The sequence below is a fragment of the Phalaenopsis equestris genome, unplaced genomic scaffold (assembly GCF_001263595.1).
Source record: "Phalaenopsis equestris unplaced genomic scaffold, ASM126359v1 Scaffold000107, whole genome shotgun sequence".
Lineage (NCBI taxonomy): Eukaryota > Viridiplantae > Streptophyta > Magnoliopsida > Asparagales > Orchidaceae > Phalaenopsis > Phalaenopsis equestris.
The window spans coordinates 2,570,383-2,583,369 of record NW_018164549.1 but is presented as its reverse complement, the minus strand read 5'-3'; the positions used below and the strand labels follow the sequence as shown (position 1 = coordinate 2,583,369).

The following is a 12,987-nucleotide window of genomic DNA, read 5'->3' as shown; positions in this document are numbered from 1 at the left end:
ACTTTACAATCTTTACAATCACGACGATCTCTTCTTTTCATAAGAAAATAATCAATTTGTGTTTTATTAGATCCACTTTTATAAGTAATAAGATGTTCATCCCTTTTCTTGAATAAAGTATTAGTAATAACAAAATCAAATGCTAAAGCAAAATCTAAAATAGTTTTACCTTCTTCATTAGTTACTCCCAAAACGGTAGCCACCATGAATATTTCTGAAATCTTCTACCACTCTACCGACATGTCCATTTAAAAAAATCTTTCTTCAAGAGGTATCATTTGTATTAAGTCTTCTAAGTCATTCCAAAATTTATCTTTAGACTCTGTATGTAAACCTACTTGAGGAGCATAAACACTTATAATATTAAAAATCTTAGTATCAATGATAATCTTAAGGGCTATAATTCTATCACCAACTCTATTAATTTTTACAACATTATCTTTCAAACTCTTATCTATAATTACATCTACACCATTTCTAGTGCGACTCTTACCAGAATACCAAAGTTTAAAATCTAAATTAACAATCTCCTTAGCCTTTTCTCCAACCCACTTAGTTTCTTGAATACATAAGATATTAATTTTCCTATGAATCATAATATCAACTAATTCCATTAATTTATCATTGAGAGTGCCTATATTCCAAGATCCTATCCTAATATTAGTTTCATCGACTAACTTCTTTACCCGCATCCGCCCGTAATGTGGGAACCCTTGCTTATTTAACACTACACCCGGGTGCCGGTGTAGCGGCACTTGCACATTTATCACTGTATTCAGGCTATACAGCGCGTCGCTTCCAGGGGACGCCCTAGCACTTACACACTGATCAAAAGGATTCATGTCATGACTATTGAGAAAATATATAAAATTTGTTCTAGTCAGGTTCATGATATGTTCATCAATATAGGCTCTTAACTGCAAAATAGAAAATCTCTCAAGCTCTCGCACCTATATGGGCACAATCATTGCAAATCATAATTAGAGAAGTTAATCAAAATGAAGTTCTCAACTACAAATCATTGCAAATCATAACCAGAGAAGTTCATCGTCAAATCAATTCATCAATCATAAGCCTTTGTATTAGTGATGAGCACAATTAAAGCAAAATTTATATGATTTCAACGCCCTAAACAATAATATAAAATTAAAAAAGCATTATCTATAAAATAAATTATATAGAAGCCCCCAAAACTTAAGAAATAATCGTTCAATTTGCACTCAAAATAGGCATTCATCTATCCTCCGCATGCTAATGACAAAAAAATTCAAATTCAACCAAAATTTATAAATAGCTAATATTGTACCTGGTGTACATACGATCATATTCAAAGGTCCTGTGCTAAGAAGAACAAGACAATCTACTTTCAGTTCACATTATTAAGCCAAAAATGTAACTTTGAGCCATGAAGCCAAGAAAAAAAATTTAGCTTGAATGTTCGCCAATGAATAAGCCTATGAGTTGTGAGTTAGAAGATGGACTGGATAGAACATTAAGACCATTGCTAGCCAAGATCGACCTTAAAATTAACCCCTTTATTACAGTATTTCATCCTAGATTTATGCGATCTATTTAAACAATGCAACACATAACTGATGACAAGGTTCCTCTTGTCAGGTTGACAAACTCCACCGACAGCATAAATCGTAGTTCATGATAACCTACGATAATACAACCATAAGTCATTGATATGGTTTTTCATCACTCAATCACCATTTACTTTAAGCCACTAGTTGTATGTGTTCCTTTCCCCCAATCAAATTGCAACTACTAAAAGTAAAGCATTATAGATCCAATAAACCAACCTTAGTCTAAATTTATCTCTCACAATAAAGAGTGATAATTAGCAAAAAAATAATTTTTTATCCATTTCTAAAGTAATTCATTATCGAGTGAAGAGTCTAGATACTTTAATAATGAAAAATATACATATGGAATGCAACAACACACAATACTAACATTTCTAAAATTTCTTATAGTTCTAACTAAAAAGTTTAGTTCGTCAAAATATCAAAAGCTTAAGAAAATTACAAAATCAAGCCTTCTTGAATAATTGATTTGATTGTAATCAAAAGTACCATCCATAAAAGAAAATAGGTTGTGGGATGAAGAAATTATAATCAACAACTCAAGTCGAGTTCGAGCGAGTTCTATTCGATTCAAAAATTATTTTTTCACAGCCCAACATTGCGTAACAACCATATTAATATACTGATCAAATCAACTTTGAAAAACCAAAAGTAACATTTTTCATATTATATTTTTAATAGCATACTAAAATTTTTTAGTACTATAAAGCATACAAGTATATATTCAAAATTTCCTATATTTTCCTAATAATTATTTTGTTCAATCAGCAAATCTTGCTTATGTGAATAATATACCCCCATGCTCATATTCACGCAATAGATTCATTAGCATTCTAGACCAAAATAGCATAATCGATAGCTGCCAACTGAATGCCCATCTAAGTTTCCTTAGTCTTGATCGTCAGAAGGAAGAGAGAAAACCGATGTAACAATAGTAGATCATTCTCAATAGCACTGGATTCTTTAACCAAGTAAAAAATAAACAAAAAACACTGCAACTGTCAAATAGCACGATAACTTGAATAACACTACAACCAAAATAGCAATGAACCAATCATATCCTAAAATGACAAACCGACAAAAAGCACGCTTATATAAAATGGCAACCAATCAAATTCAAATTAACTTTGTGGTTTGCATCATGATGCCGAACTAACTGACAAAAGACATAGCAAAACCATATTAAGCACGTTGGACCAATTTTAATAATTAGAAGGAAGATTTACATACATACAACTCAATTCTTATGTATTTACATATCTAAAAGCAAAACATAAATTTTTACATACAAGCCACCTTATTTATACATGGAAAAAGTGTATTTCACTTTTCAAAAGTTAAAATGATCATATTTTTTTATGTGACGTGAATGATTTGGGTGGTATAAATGTAAGAAGTGAAATTTATATGTTAGATATGTAAAAACATAGGTATTGGGTGGTATGTGAGTAAATTCCCCTATTTAAAAAAATGACTTTTGAGTAATGGCAATTCAAAGGAGTTTCCTTTGTGATAAAGAAAAGCGGTACCAAATTGCTGATATAAAACAAAAGAGGTTTTTTTGGAGCTACCATCTTGAATCTCATGTATCAATCAAAACATACCTTGTACAAAGTAGCGAGAACACGTGACCGTTGGGGACCGGCGGCAGCCAGTATAGTGCATGTCACTGCAGCACTTAGAGTTACCTCAAGAGCATCTGTATTGACCTCCCTAAAGTGAAGCGCAGCAAGTGTATATTGATTTACCAATATAAAAAGGGGCATTTACATACATACCACACAATACATAGATATTTACATATCCAGCACCAAAACATTCATATTTACATGTTTATCACTCAAATCTTAAAAAAAAAAAATAGAGAATACCACAAGCACTACCTTTTTTAAAAGTGAAATAAATTTTCAAACATAGGTTTATGATACCAAGGTGCTATAAGTGTAAATATGTAATAAATACAAAAGAGCTATGTGATATTTTTATAAGTTTCTCATATAAATAATGCACAATGGGGTCTAGCTAATATGGATCCTTAACATGGACATAAAAGAAGGGTACATTAAGTAATCAAAACAAGGTTGTGTATTACTCATTTATTTTCACATCAAAATGAACACAAATTTCATTTTACAATAGTCTTTCAAGTAGCCAAAGAGAAAAACCAAGGAACATACACATTCATAAATGGAATATTTGGAAACAATAGATTTTTAATACAAATTATAAGGTTTTAATTAATTATAAATAATCCCAACAGCACAAGAAACTTCCGGTTTATGCTTAGAAAATTGTGGGAGTGAGATAAATGAAAAATAGAACAAGTTGAGCTTACTGATCAGCAATATGATGTTTCTCAATCTGTGAAATGTCATAGTAACGAAGTGCAGCTTCCAAAAACTTCCTCTTTAAATCCAAAATCCTTGCATAGCACATCTAACAATAAAATGGTGAAACATGTAAGACCAACAAAAGCATGTCAAATTTTAGAATTCCATCTCAATTGCAGATAATGTGTTTTACCTTGTACTGTAAACTAACAGATTCTTGTAGACTATTCCCAACCAAAAAGGAAGCCTTGTTTATAAAAGCTTCAGCATTAACAGCATCGTCATCCTAACGCATGAAAAGAAAAGTTACGCATATTACACATTGCGGTGCTTTAAAACATTTTTCTAAATTACACAGAAATAAATTAACAAACCTCGAGATACAGAGTAGCAATTTTGACGCATTTAGATAGCTTTTTAGCGTCATCAATCCTAATCAAGTTTAAGAAAATCAAATGATGTACAACTTATTGTCACGGACAAATAGTCCCACATCAGCTAGGTGTAGGGCCGAAAAGCAGTATTTAAGTCCTGGGCTGCCCACCACCCACAAGGGCTCTTTTGGGAGGTGACAAGTGGTATCAGAGCAGATTACTGCCTGCCAGATGTGTGGACTCTCTATGGTCCAGTGGGACCCTCGGTGGAGCCGATCCGTGATGAGGGCGTCACGTGATTGGGTGGAGGAGAATGTCACGGACAAATAGTCCCACATCAGCTAGGTGTAGGGCCGAAAAGCAGTATTTAAGTCCTGGGCTGCCCACCACCCATAAGGGCTCTTTTGGGAGGTGACATTATGCTCTAATTGTTCAAAAGCACATCAAATATAAGTAAAAAACACTGCTGATAAACTTTATACTTTTACCTAATCCCTGAATCCAAATCAATGCCACTTAGCATCTGTGCCGCTTTGGACCACTGCTTCTCAGATTCATACAACTCAGCAAGCTTCTCCCTGAAAGCTAATACCTGCAATTTTTAAATTACAGGAGTATTAAAAAAGGCCCAGAAGATTATCCATAACCAGGTTAATGCTCAAAACTGAAAAGAGTCTTAAGTCTTTAGATTCTAGTACATGAAACCATTGGAGTAGCTTTTCATAATTTAAATCCATCAAACCACCATATTGAACCTATGAAGCAAACAAACAAGCTTCAATCCATTGCCCCCAAGTGTGCCTCAAGTTGCTAGGATAGTGAAGTTATGATATTTATCAGATGGTGGGAAAATGAAGACAAAAATTATTGAAAATATATGACACAAATGTGAGTTATGCATTTCAATAAAAAATATAAATTAATATGCTATTCAAAATAAAAAATACTTCTTTTACAATATCATCAGATTCTAGATCAAAAGGTAAATAATAAGAGCAATATTATAGTGCTTATTATTTATAAGACTTATAAATCAAATATGAAAAATAATAGTGATCAAGAATAGAGTGACAGTTTTTCTTTTTTTAATATGTTATAACAATTAACAAATGTGCAAGAAGTTCCTAGAGGTCTTGAAAAGCATTAGAACCCAATTACTGTTGAGGCATCTTTTACCATGATAGAATGAGAAACCAAAAATTGCTTCTGGGAATAAAATACCTTAACAGGTTTTATATTGAATGACATTTTAGTGTTATCTTAATAACATTTGTAAACAATTTTATTACAATTTAGTTCACTGAAATATTGAAATTTTTTGTTCAATTAAAGATGTTGCTATCTCAAGGATTAAATGAATTGAGAGAAAAACCATGTTAAAATTACCTTTAATATTTCAGATAAAGCTACCACATTTATTTGATATTTGTTTGTAGTTTAACTTCGGATTTAATGAAAAATTAACTGTTCAATCCAGCCAAAAATACATTTTCTTTAATTTTGCAAGCCATATTTCTAAATCATGTAACCTAATTAATTAATCTTATTTGCTCAATCTACCTTAATCCCACCCACTAGACAATTTATATGCAGCCTCATTACAAAACTGAATTTTGAGCGCAAAACTGACAAAAACAGGATTAATCATGATTTAACCCTCTACAATACCTCCCCATTGGGATTTCTACTCTTTGATTTAGTTATGATAATATCAAACAAACAAAAAGTTCTGCACAACAATGGCATTCGAATAACACTGCAATCTACATTGTATTATATTCTAAAAAACAATTAACTTAATAGCTCCTTAAAACAGATAAACTCTCCAATTAAGAAAGTCTTCGTAATAAGAATTCACATCAAAATAAACAGAAGAGAGAAAAAGCCACCTGGTCTTCGAAGGACACCACACGAGGCTGGACCTGGGTTAAGGCATAGTGGGCAATGTCCTTCTGAGCATCATGGGGTAGGAGACGAAGTTCCTGCGCCAAAATCAGAAGCAACTGCCTCGAGATAAACAGCGCCACATCATCCGAAAGCACTGAACAAGAAAACGAAAACAATCAAAACCATGGACTAAGAGCTATAGGAAAAGATGACTTAAATCCTTCGTGAATGATAGTTTCAGTTTTGGGTTATACAGTGGTCGATGAAACGTTTGGTCTGGTATACAACGTTAGACTGAGAGGATGTGATGGAGCATAAGATGAGCCTGTACTGCTCGATCTTCTGCTTCTGGTCCGCGATGGAGACAGCGTTAGCTAGGGCACTTTCCATTGATATCTTCCTCCTGATCGCTTCTTCGTCAGCAAAACCCTAGTTCCCCAAATCCCGCACTAGCGAGGTACCTTGACCATTGTGGGGCAGAAGAAAAGCTTGAACTCAAAAAAAAAATAAAATTTAAATATATATATAGGAATGGTGTGCCTAAAAGAATAATATGGGCAATTCAAATTTGTAATCTTATAATGAGAAATTATACCCTCATCAATGACTATATCATGATTTATTTTTTTTGTTATCAAGTTGTTATAATTATAAATATCAAATTTTAACTGTTAGATTTTTAAATTCATCAAAATTTATGTGGTATGTATGTAAAATCGGTCTTGAGTAAATGAAATATTTTATAAGATAATTTGACAGCGCTTCAGTCGGGGGCATGTCCCAATCGAAGAAGCCTCTCATACAACAATTCTTCTTTGATTAGGCTTGTGCCTCAAACTTGGGACTACTCCCGTGTCTAAAAGATCCTGACACAAATTTAGCATTTTCAGCTCCACATTCATCAATATAGTTAATAGCATGTGTGTCTCCTCGTATTGTTGGATCCTGACCGATCGAACGAGGGAGCTTTTAATCTCATCCATACGACAAACATAACTACTCGTGTGACGTTCGGACCCCCTCCACAACTTCTTCGCCTGTCTCAGGGAAAGTTGAGGATTGTCGGGGCGGTCACCACCGTTATTCTCACTCGAGAGCTGACCCATCCCGCTTGCAGCATATTCTATGCTCCCCGATTGTCTAACCAAGCCCTTGTCCAAACATGTCAGTACTGAAGCATCTTCATCTCAAATAAAAAAAATATTGAGCCCAAATTTGAATAACACAAGCCACAAAAATATAACAAAAGTCCTTCATACCTAGCAACCAAATCAATTCAAACATCGTAAGCGCGCCATGGAGCACTGATGGAAGCACCCAAGAAGCCGCTTGAGTTTTTCAATTGGTAGTGGGGTCATGTGCTGCAGCAGTTGGCTAAATGGTAGGATCAAGGAATGGTCAGCAGACTAAACATCTTGGATTATTGCACCTAAAATTGAGTTGGACAAACCCACTTCATTCGGTAGCAAAAGCCTCTTTCTCTTCACTACAACTTTCTTTATCCTCCTGCCCTTAGGGCGGCCCCATCTTTTTATTTTGGTAAATAGAGAGCGAATTAGGCTTTTTGTTTGGAACGTCGGCCAGAGACTTCGTGAGCTTGTTAATGATAAAACCAAGCAAAGGCACGAGGCAAGCTATCTAAACGGTGCAAAGTGAATAGACATTGGAATGTGTACTCTTAAATCAAGGAGCATAATTATCGAGCCATTAATTAAATATTTATTCATTAACTTTTTATATTTAATTCTCTCATTTTTATCGCCGCATTGTTTTAAATAAGCAAGAAAAATATGTGAACTAAAATGTGAACATTAAAATGATGTTATTGTTGATCTAGTAGGAATCTGATGTTCTAAAAAAAAGAACACAATAAAGAGAGACATCTAAAAAAGGTTGTGAGACCCGTCGAGTTGACCATGCTAAGCTGATTGATCTGTCGAGCTAACCAGATTAAGCCAACCGAGCCATCAAATGACCAATGGAAGATTAATTGATATCAACAAAGTGGCTTATCCTGTATCTCATCAAAAGGATGTTTGAATTTTCATCTGAGAGGAAATGATATGGAAGTGTATCCCACACATGAGTAAACTCGACGAATGAATCAGCCCCCTAAAAATCTGCAGCCCATTTGGAACCACAACCACAAAGGCCAAAATATCCCAACATAGATGAACTTCCTGAGGATGATCTACCAAGCTAAACCAACCAAACTAAGTCGGATGAGCCATAAGATGATTAGTCGCCCGCAGATCATTTAAAACGCCCACTGCATGTGATATTAGTGTCAAGCCAATTCTTCTATAAATAAATAAATTATTTTAAAGGGGATGGATCATTATTGATCCAACAGATAAACTATATACATATATATATTAGATGAAAATAAAATAAAATAATCTCAAATTGCACTTTCTGAGCTCATGCATTCTAATAATATCAACCACAACAAACCTTTCTCCTTGCGTCCTATTTAGTGTCATATTTTTATTTAGTTCTAGTAAATTAAGGTCATTTTTAATAAAATAAGCTCAAGTTTTCCTAGGTCTACCTCTGCTTTTCCTAACACAAGTCGAATCTAAAACATCTACTCTCCTAATCAGATCATCAGATGGTCGACATTTAATGTGACCAAACCATCTAAGACGACTTTCTCTAATTTTGTCTCTAATTTTGTCTGTCACAGAAGCTACACCAACCCCATCACAAATTTAATTATCTTGCATTTTGTCTCTAAGTGTAAAGTCACTCATTCACCTTCAAAAGTATTCATGTTATGATTTTTTTCCACAAGTTTTACGGTGGCTCTCGACTACCTAACGCAACCTTCCACTTTTCGCATCCAGACTTGGAACCAACAACGACAATCTTCTTTTTTCTACTATTCCTATATATTTTTATATCCACCATCTAAACTATAATTTTCACACACACACACACACACACATATATATATATATATATATATATATATCTTTAAAAATAAAATAATGATATTTTTGATGTAATTTGAAAATTTTGAGCAGTATAGATGTAAAAAAGCAAAATTTAAGGGTTAGATATGCAAATACATAGGAATTAAGTTATATGATATGATAAGTAAATTTGTAATATATTTTAAATTACTGCATCTTTGAACAAGTAAATAAAAAAGCTGACTTTCCCACCAAACAACCACCGGCCTGAAATCGGCACGTGCTTCAATTGAAAAAAATAGCTCTTCTATTCAAATCCAATCCAATCAAATGCAAACCTAACATTCGAAATTTAGACATTTATGAAACTAACACTTAACTTTCTCTTATTTACAAATATAGCAAAATATCTTTGCAGTTTAGCTGCATTAATTAATAATTATTTGTGATTAATGAAATAAATTTCCATTAAGAAAATTAAGGATTATGTATGGATTAAAATGAAATATAGATAATCAAGATGGGCTTTTCCGATAAAAGTCACAAGGCTGATAAACTGAAAGTGATGGGCTTTTGATGAGAAAAGTCAGTTACAGAAGAAACTGGCAACTTTTTTTGTCGCATCCAGTTTATATTCCTAATCCTTTAGGGTGAATGAAGGGTTTAATTTTGAAATATAAATTAAATAATGGGTAGAATGGATTGCCTAATCTTTTGGATAGGGTTGCAAAACAAGGAAAAATTATTGCTATTGTTTTATAAATGCTAGGTTTGGGGCAGGTGTTAATAAACGGCTGTGGAGTTGTTGAAGAATAATTGATATTACGAAAAAAATATGATGACTATTAAAAAAATATTTTTTCTTTCGAAAAAATCAGACTTTAGCTAGAATGTTTCCACCGCACCCAGCCAGAAGCGGTTAGAAAACGTTGGTTTCAGCGGTTGTTTCATGAAAAAAACTGTCAAGACATAGTTTTCCCAAACATCCAAAATAGTAGTGCGGTGTCGCACCGCCCCCACACCGCTGCTCCAAACAGAGCCAAAGTTTATGAATAAATTTTAAGCTCGATGTAGAGACTTTGTCAATTACGAGATAAATTTCTATATGCTCATGCATGTTTATTTTAGTTCAAATTAATTAAATAATAATATTATAATATTATTATTTCAATTTGTATGATGTAATAGAACATATTGAATTAAATTATTTGAATTAATTTTGAGCCGAACACGAGCTAAGTCTGACAAACAAATTCAAAATCGAGCAGAACAGTAACATGTTATTCACGAGCAAATTATCGTAAAAAAAAAAAAAATCATACTAATTAAAGTTCTTCATTTTCTATATTATGGTAAGACGAAACTCGTAAAAAATTATTCAAATTTTATAGGTTAAATCTTTATTTTATATATTTTCTATTATTTATTTATTATTTATTAACCAATTATTCTGACAATACTTAGGTATTACACGTTACATAATTGATTTATCATGTAATAAAAATATCATTTAAACATTAAGAAGATGTACCCATAACCACCAAAATTAGTGAAACCTAGTATAAAGATATAGTAATTGCATTTGTGTTTGAAGAAAAAAAAAGTCATTTTTCTTTGAAAATTAAATAATTAAGATATTTATCCAATTAATATTTTTATGAGGTGCATAAAGTCAAATTTATGAACATTTTATGTATTTGTATATTTAACACTCATATATTCATATTTAATTATATACAATTATATTTTCACTTATTTTTTGTATAATTTAAAAATCAAATATATAAATGCATGGACGAAAGGCAGAGATGATTAGTAAACTGAATGATGTGACATGCATGGAAATATTTAGTTTTTCATGGAGTAATATGACATCATCTATTACTCAACATGGGGCTTGCTTATTTGACCGCTATTGGGATCTATTTGCTTGCCGGCTTTAAGGATTATTTAGGCCATTAAGTATAAACTCAACTCCATCAAAAATCTTAATTTGTAAAATTTGAATTTAATAAAATTAAATTTGAATATTTTTCGCTTGCATCGGAAAGCCCCATACTCGAAGCTCGTATGTTGAAGTTCTTTGAGATACAGAGCCTCGTATTGTTCGTGAATGCGTGTTGCAGAGAAAGAATGAGAGAGAGAGATAGACGAGAGTCTTGACTGAGAATCTTAAGAAATATATTAAATTCTGACTCGATCACTTGATTTATGAGGGAGAGGGAAATAGATAAAGAGAAACCTGGAATGCCCTCTTCATCTTTTTTTTCTATACATTGGATGACTTGATGAAAAAATCGTGATGTAGATGTCAGGTGGTGTCAGAACGACACTCATCTTTGTGACTAGGTGAAAATATTAAGTTTCAAATATCGACAATAATTGACATATGTCTTTACTAGTCATTATGGACTTCCATGATAACAACCATCGTAGAGATGAGCAAGGTTGTCCCTTTAAGAGAATAAATATAATTAAATCAGTATGCGGGCTCAATTCATCCACTTTGACAGGTTAATTCGATTCAAATAAATAAGAAATTATATATACAAGAAAAAAAAAACTAGAGAATTTAATTTCCAAGTTAAAAAAAATGGGTCGGGAGAACATGGGCGGGCCAAACCCGCCCATTTGAAGCGACCCGTGAGGTCAGTCGAGCCCCGACAAAAGGGGAAGCCCAGCCAACGAAAGTATAGATGCCGGGCTTATTCATCAATTACACGTGGACGGCCATGATTTCTCAGCTCAAACTCTCCTTGAACCTAACCATCGTTTGTCTTAAACCGGTTAAAACACTCCACTTGCCTCGTTTGTCCTACCGCGTTCCCATTTCGTCTTCCTTCATTTCACCCCCTATATCTCTATCACTTCCAGATAACGGCGCGTCTCACTCTTCTCGCCGCCGGCGAACTTGCGCTTCCACTTCGAGCTTTTACTGAAGCCGTAGAAGTGACCGAAAAGGTACGCAATCGATCGTTACACTGTTCTGCGTTAAAGTGATTTGGAGCTTGATATCTCCGGATCGGAGCTTAGTGGCAACTCTCCCGGCGGCGGCGGAGGCCACCGATCTTGTCGACCGATGCTCACGATACATGAGCTCCGGTGTCTTGGTTTGTGGTTGACCTGCAATTAATCGAAGCCGATCGATAGCTGACGGTTGAATTGAAGATTTCATCGGCGATGACGGTTTCAAACTCAGTCACCGGCGATGTCAGCGTCTCCTCTGCTCAGGCGCCGCCGATTAAGAAGAAGAGGAACCTCCCCGGAATGCCTGGTGAGTTTTAACTTGATGCATAATAGCGATAGATAGATTTATGTATTTTGTTCTTCAACGCCGAGATTGAGATTTTCTTTTCACTAGATCCGAGCGCTGAGGTGATTGCCTTGTCGCCGAGGAGTTTATTAGCGACGAACAGGTTTGTGTGCGAGATCTGCAACAAAGGGTTTCAGCGGGATCAGAACCTGCAGCTTCACCGGAGAGGGCACAACTTGCCGTGGAAGCTCCGGCAACGTACTGGTAAGGAAGCGAGAAAGAGGGTTTATGTTTGCCCTGAGCCCAGCTGCGTTCACCATGATCCATCGCGCGCGCTCGGCGATCTCACCGGAATCAAGAAGCACTTCTGTCGTAAGCATGGCGAGAAGAAGTGGAAGTGTGATAAGTGTTCCAAGAAGTATGCCGTTCAGTCCGATTGGAAAGCTCATAGCAAGACATGCGGAACCCGTGAGTATCGCTGCGATTGCGGTACCCTTTTCTCGCGGTGAGAGACGATCATCAATTCTTAATTTCTAGGGTTGAGATTTTATGCTGACCGGCGCGATTTGGAGCTTGCTTGCAGGAGAGATAGCTTCATAACGCATAGAGCATTCTGCGAAGCACTGGCGGAGAACTCGC

At 34.6% G+C, this 12,987-nt stretch overlaps 2 protein-coding genes across 2 annotated transcripts in view; one reads left to right on the top strand and one right to left on the bottom strand.

Moving 5' to 3' along the window:
* LOC110020676 (COP9 signalosome complex subunit 4) overlaps positions 1-6,669 on the bottom strand; it is a 14,868-nt gene extending 8,199 nt beyond the window's left edge. Inside the window, exons 1-7 of the mRNA XM_020718858.1 lie at positions 6,435-6,669; positions 6,183-6,334; positions 4,782-4,885; positions 4,294-4,351; positions 4,113-4,205; positions 3,925-4,025; positions 3,194-3,302 (exon numbers count right to left, since the gene is read on the bottom strand). Coding sequence (XP_020574517.1) covers positions 3,194-3,302; positions 3,925-4,025; positions 4,113-4,205; positions 4,294-4,351; positions 4,782-4,885; positions 6,183-6,334; positions 6,435-6,570 — 753 coding nt within the window. The 5' untranslated portion in view covers positions 6,571-6,669. The remainder of the gene's footprint in view (positions 1-3,193; positions 3,303-3,924; positions 4,026-4,112; positions 4,206-4,293; positions 4,352-4,781; positions 4,886-6,182; positions 6,335-6,434) is intronic.
* Positions 6,670-11,896: 5,227 nt separating this feature from the next.
* Positions 11,897-12,987, top strand: part of LOC110020677 (protein indeterminate-domain 2-like) — a 2,576-nt gene continuing 1,485 nt past the window's right edge. The window contains exons 1-3 of the mRNA XM_020718860.1: positions 11,897-12,369; positions 12,457-12,853; positions 12,932-12,987. The exon at positions 12,932-12,987 is cut by the window's right edge and continues 90 nt beyond it. Coding sequence (XP_020574519.1) covers positions 12,276-12,369; positions 12,457-12,853; positions 12,932-12,987 — 547 coding nt within the window. The 5' untranslated portion in view covers positions 11,897-12,275. The remainder of the gene's footprint in view (positions 12,370-12,456; positions 12,854-12,931) is intronic.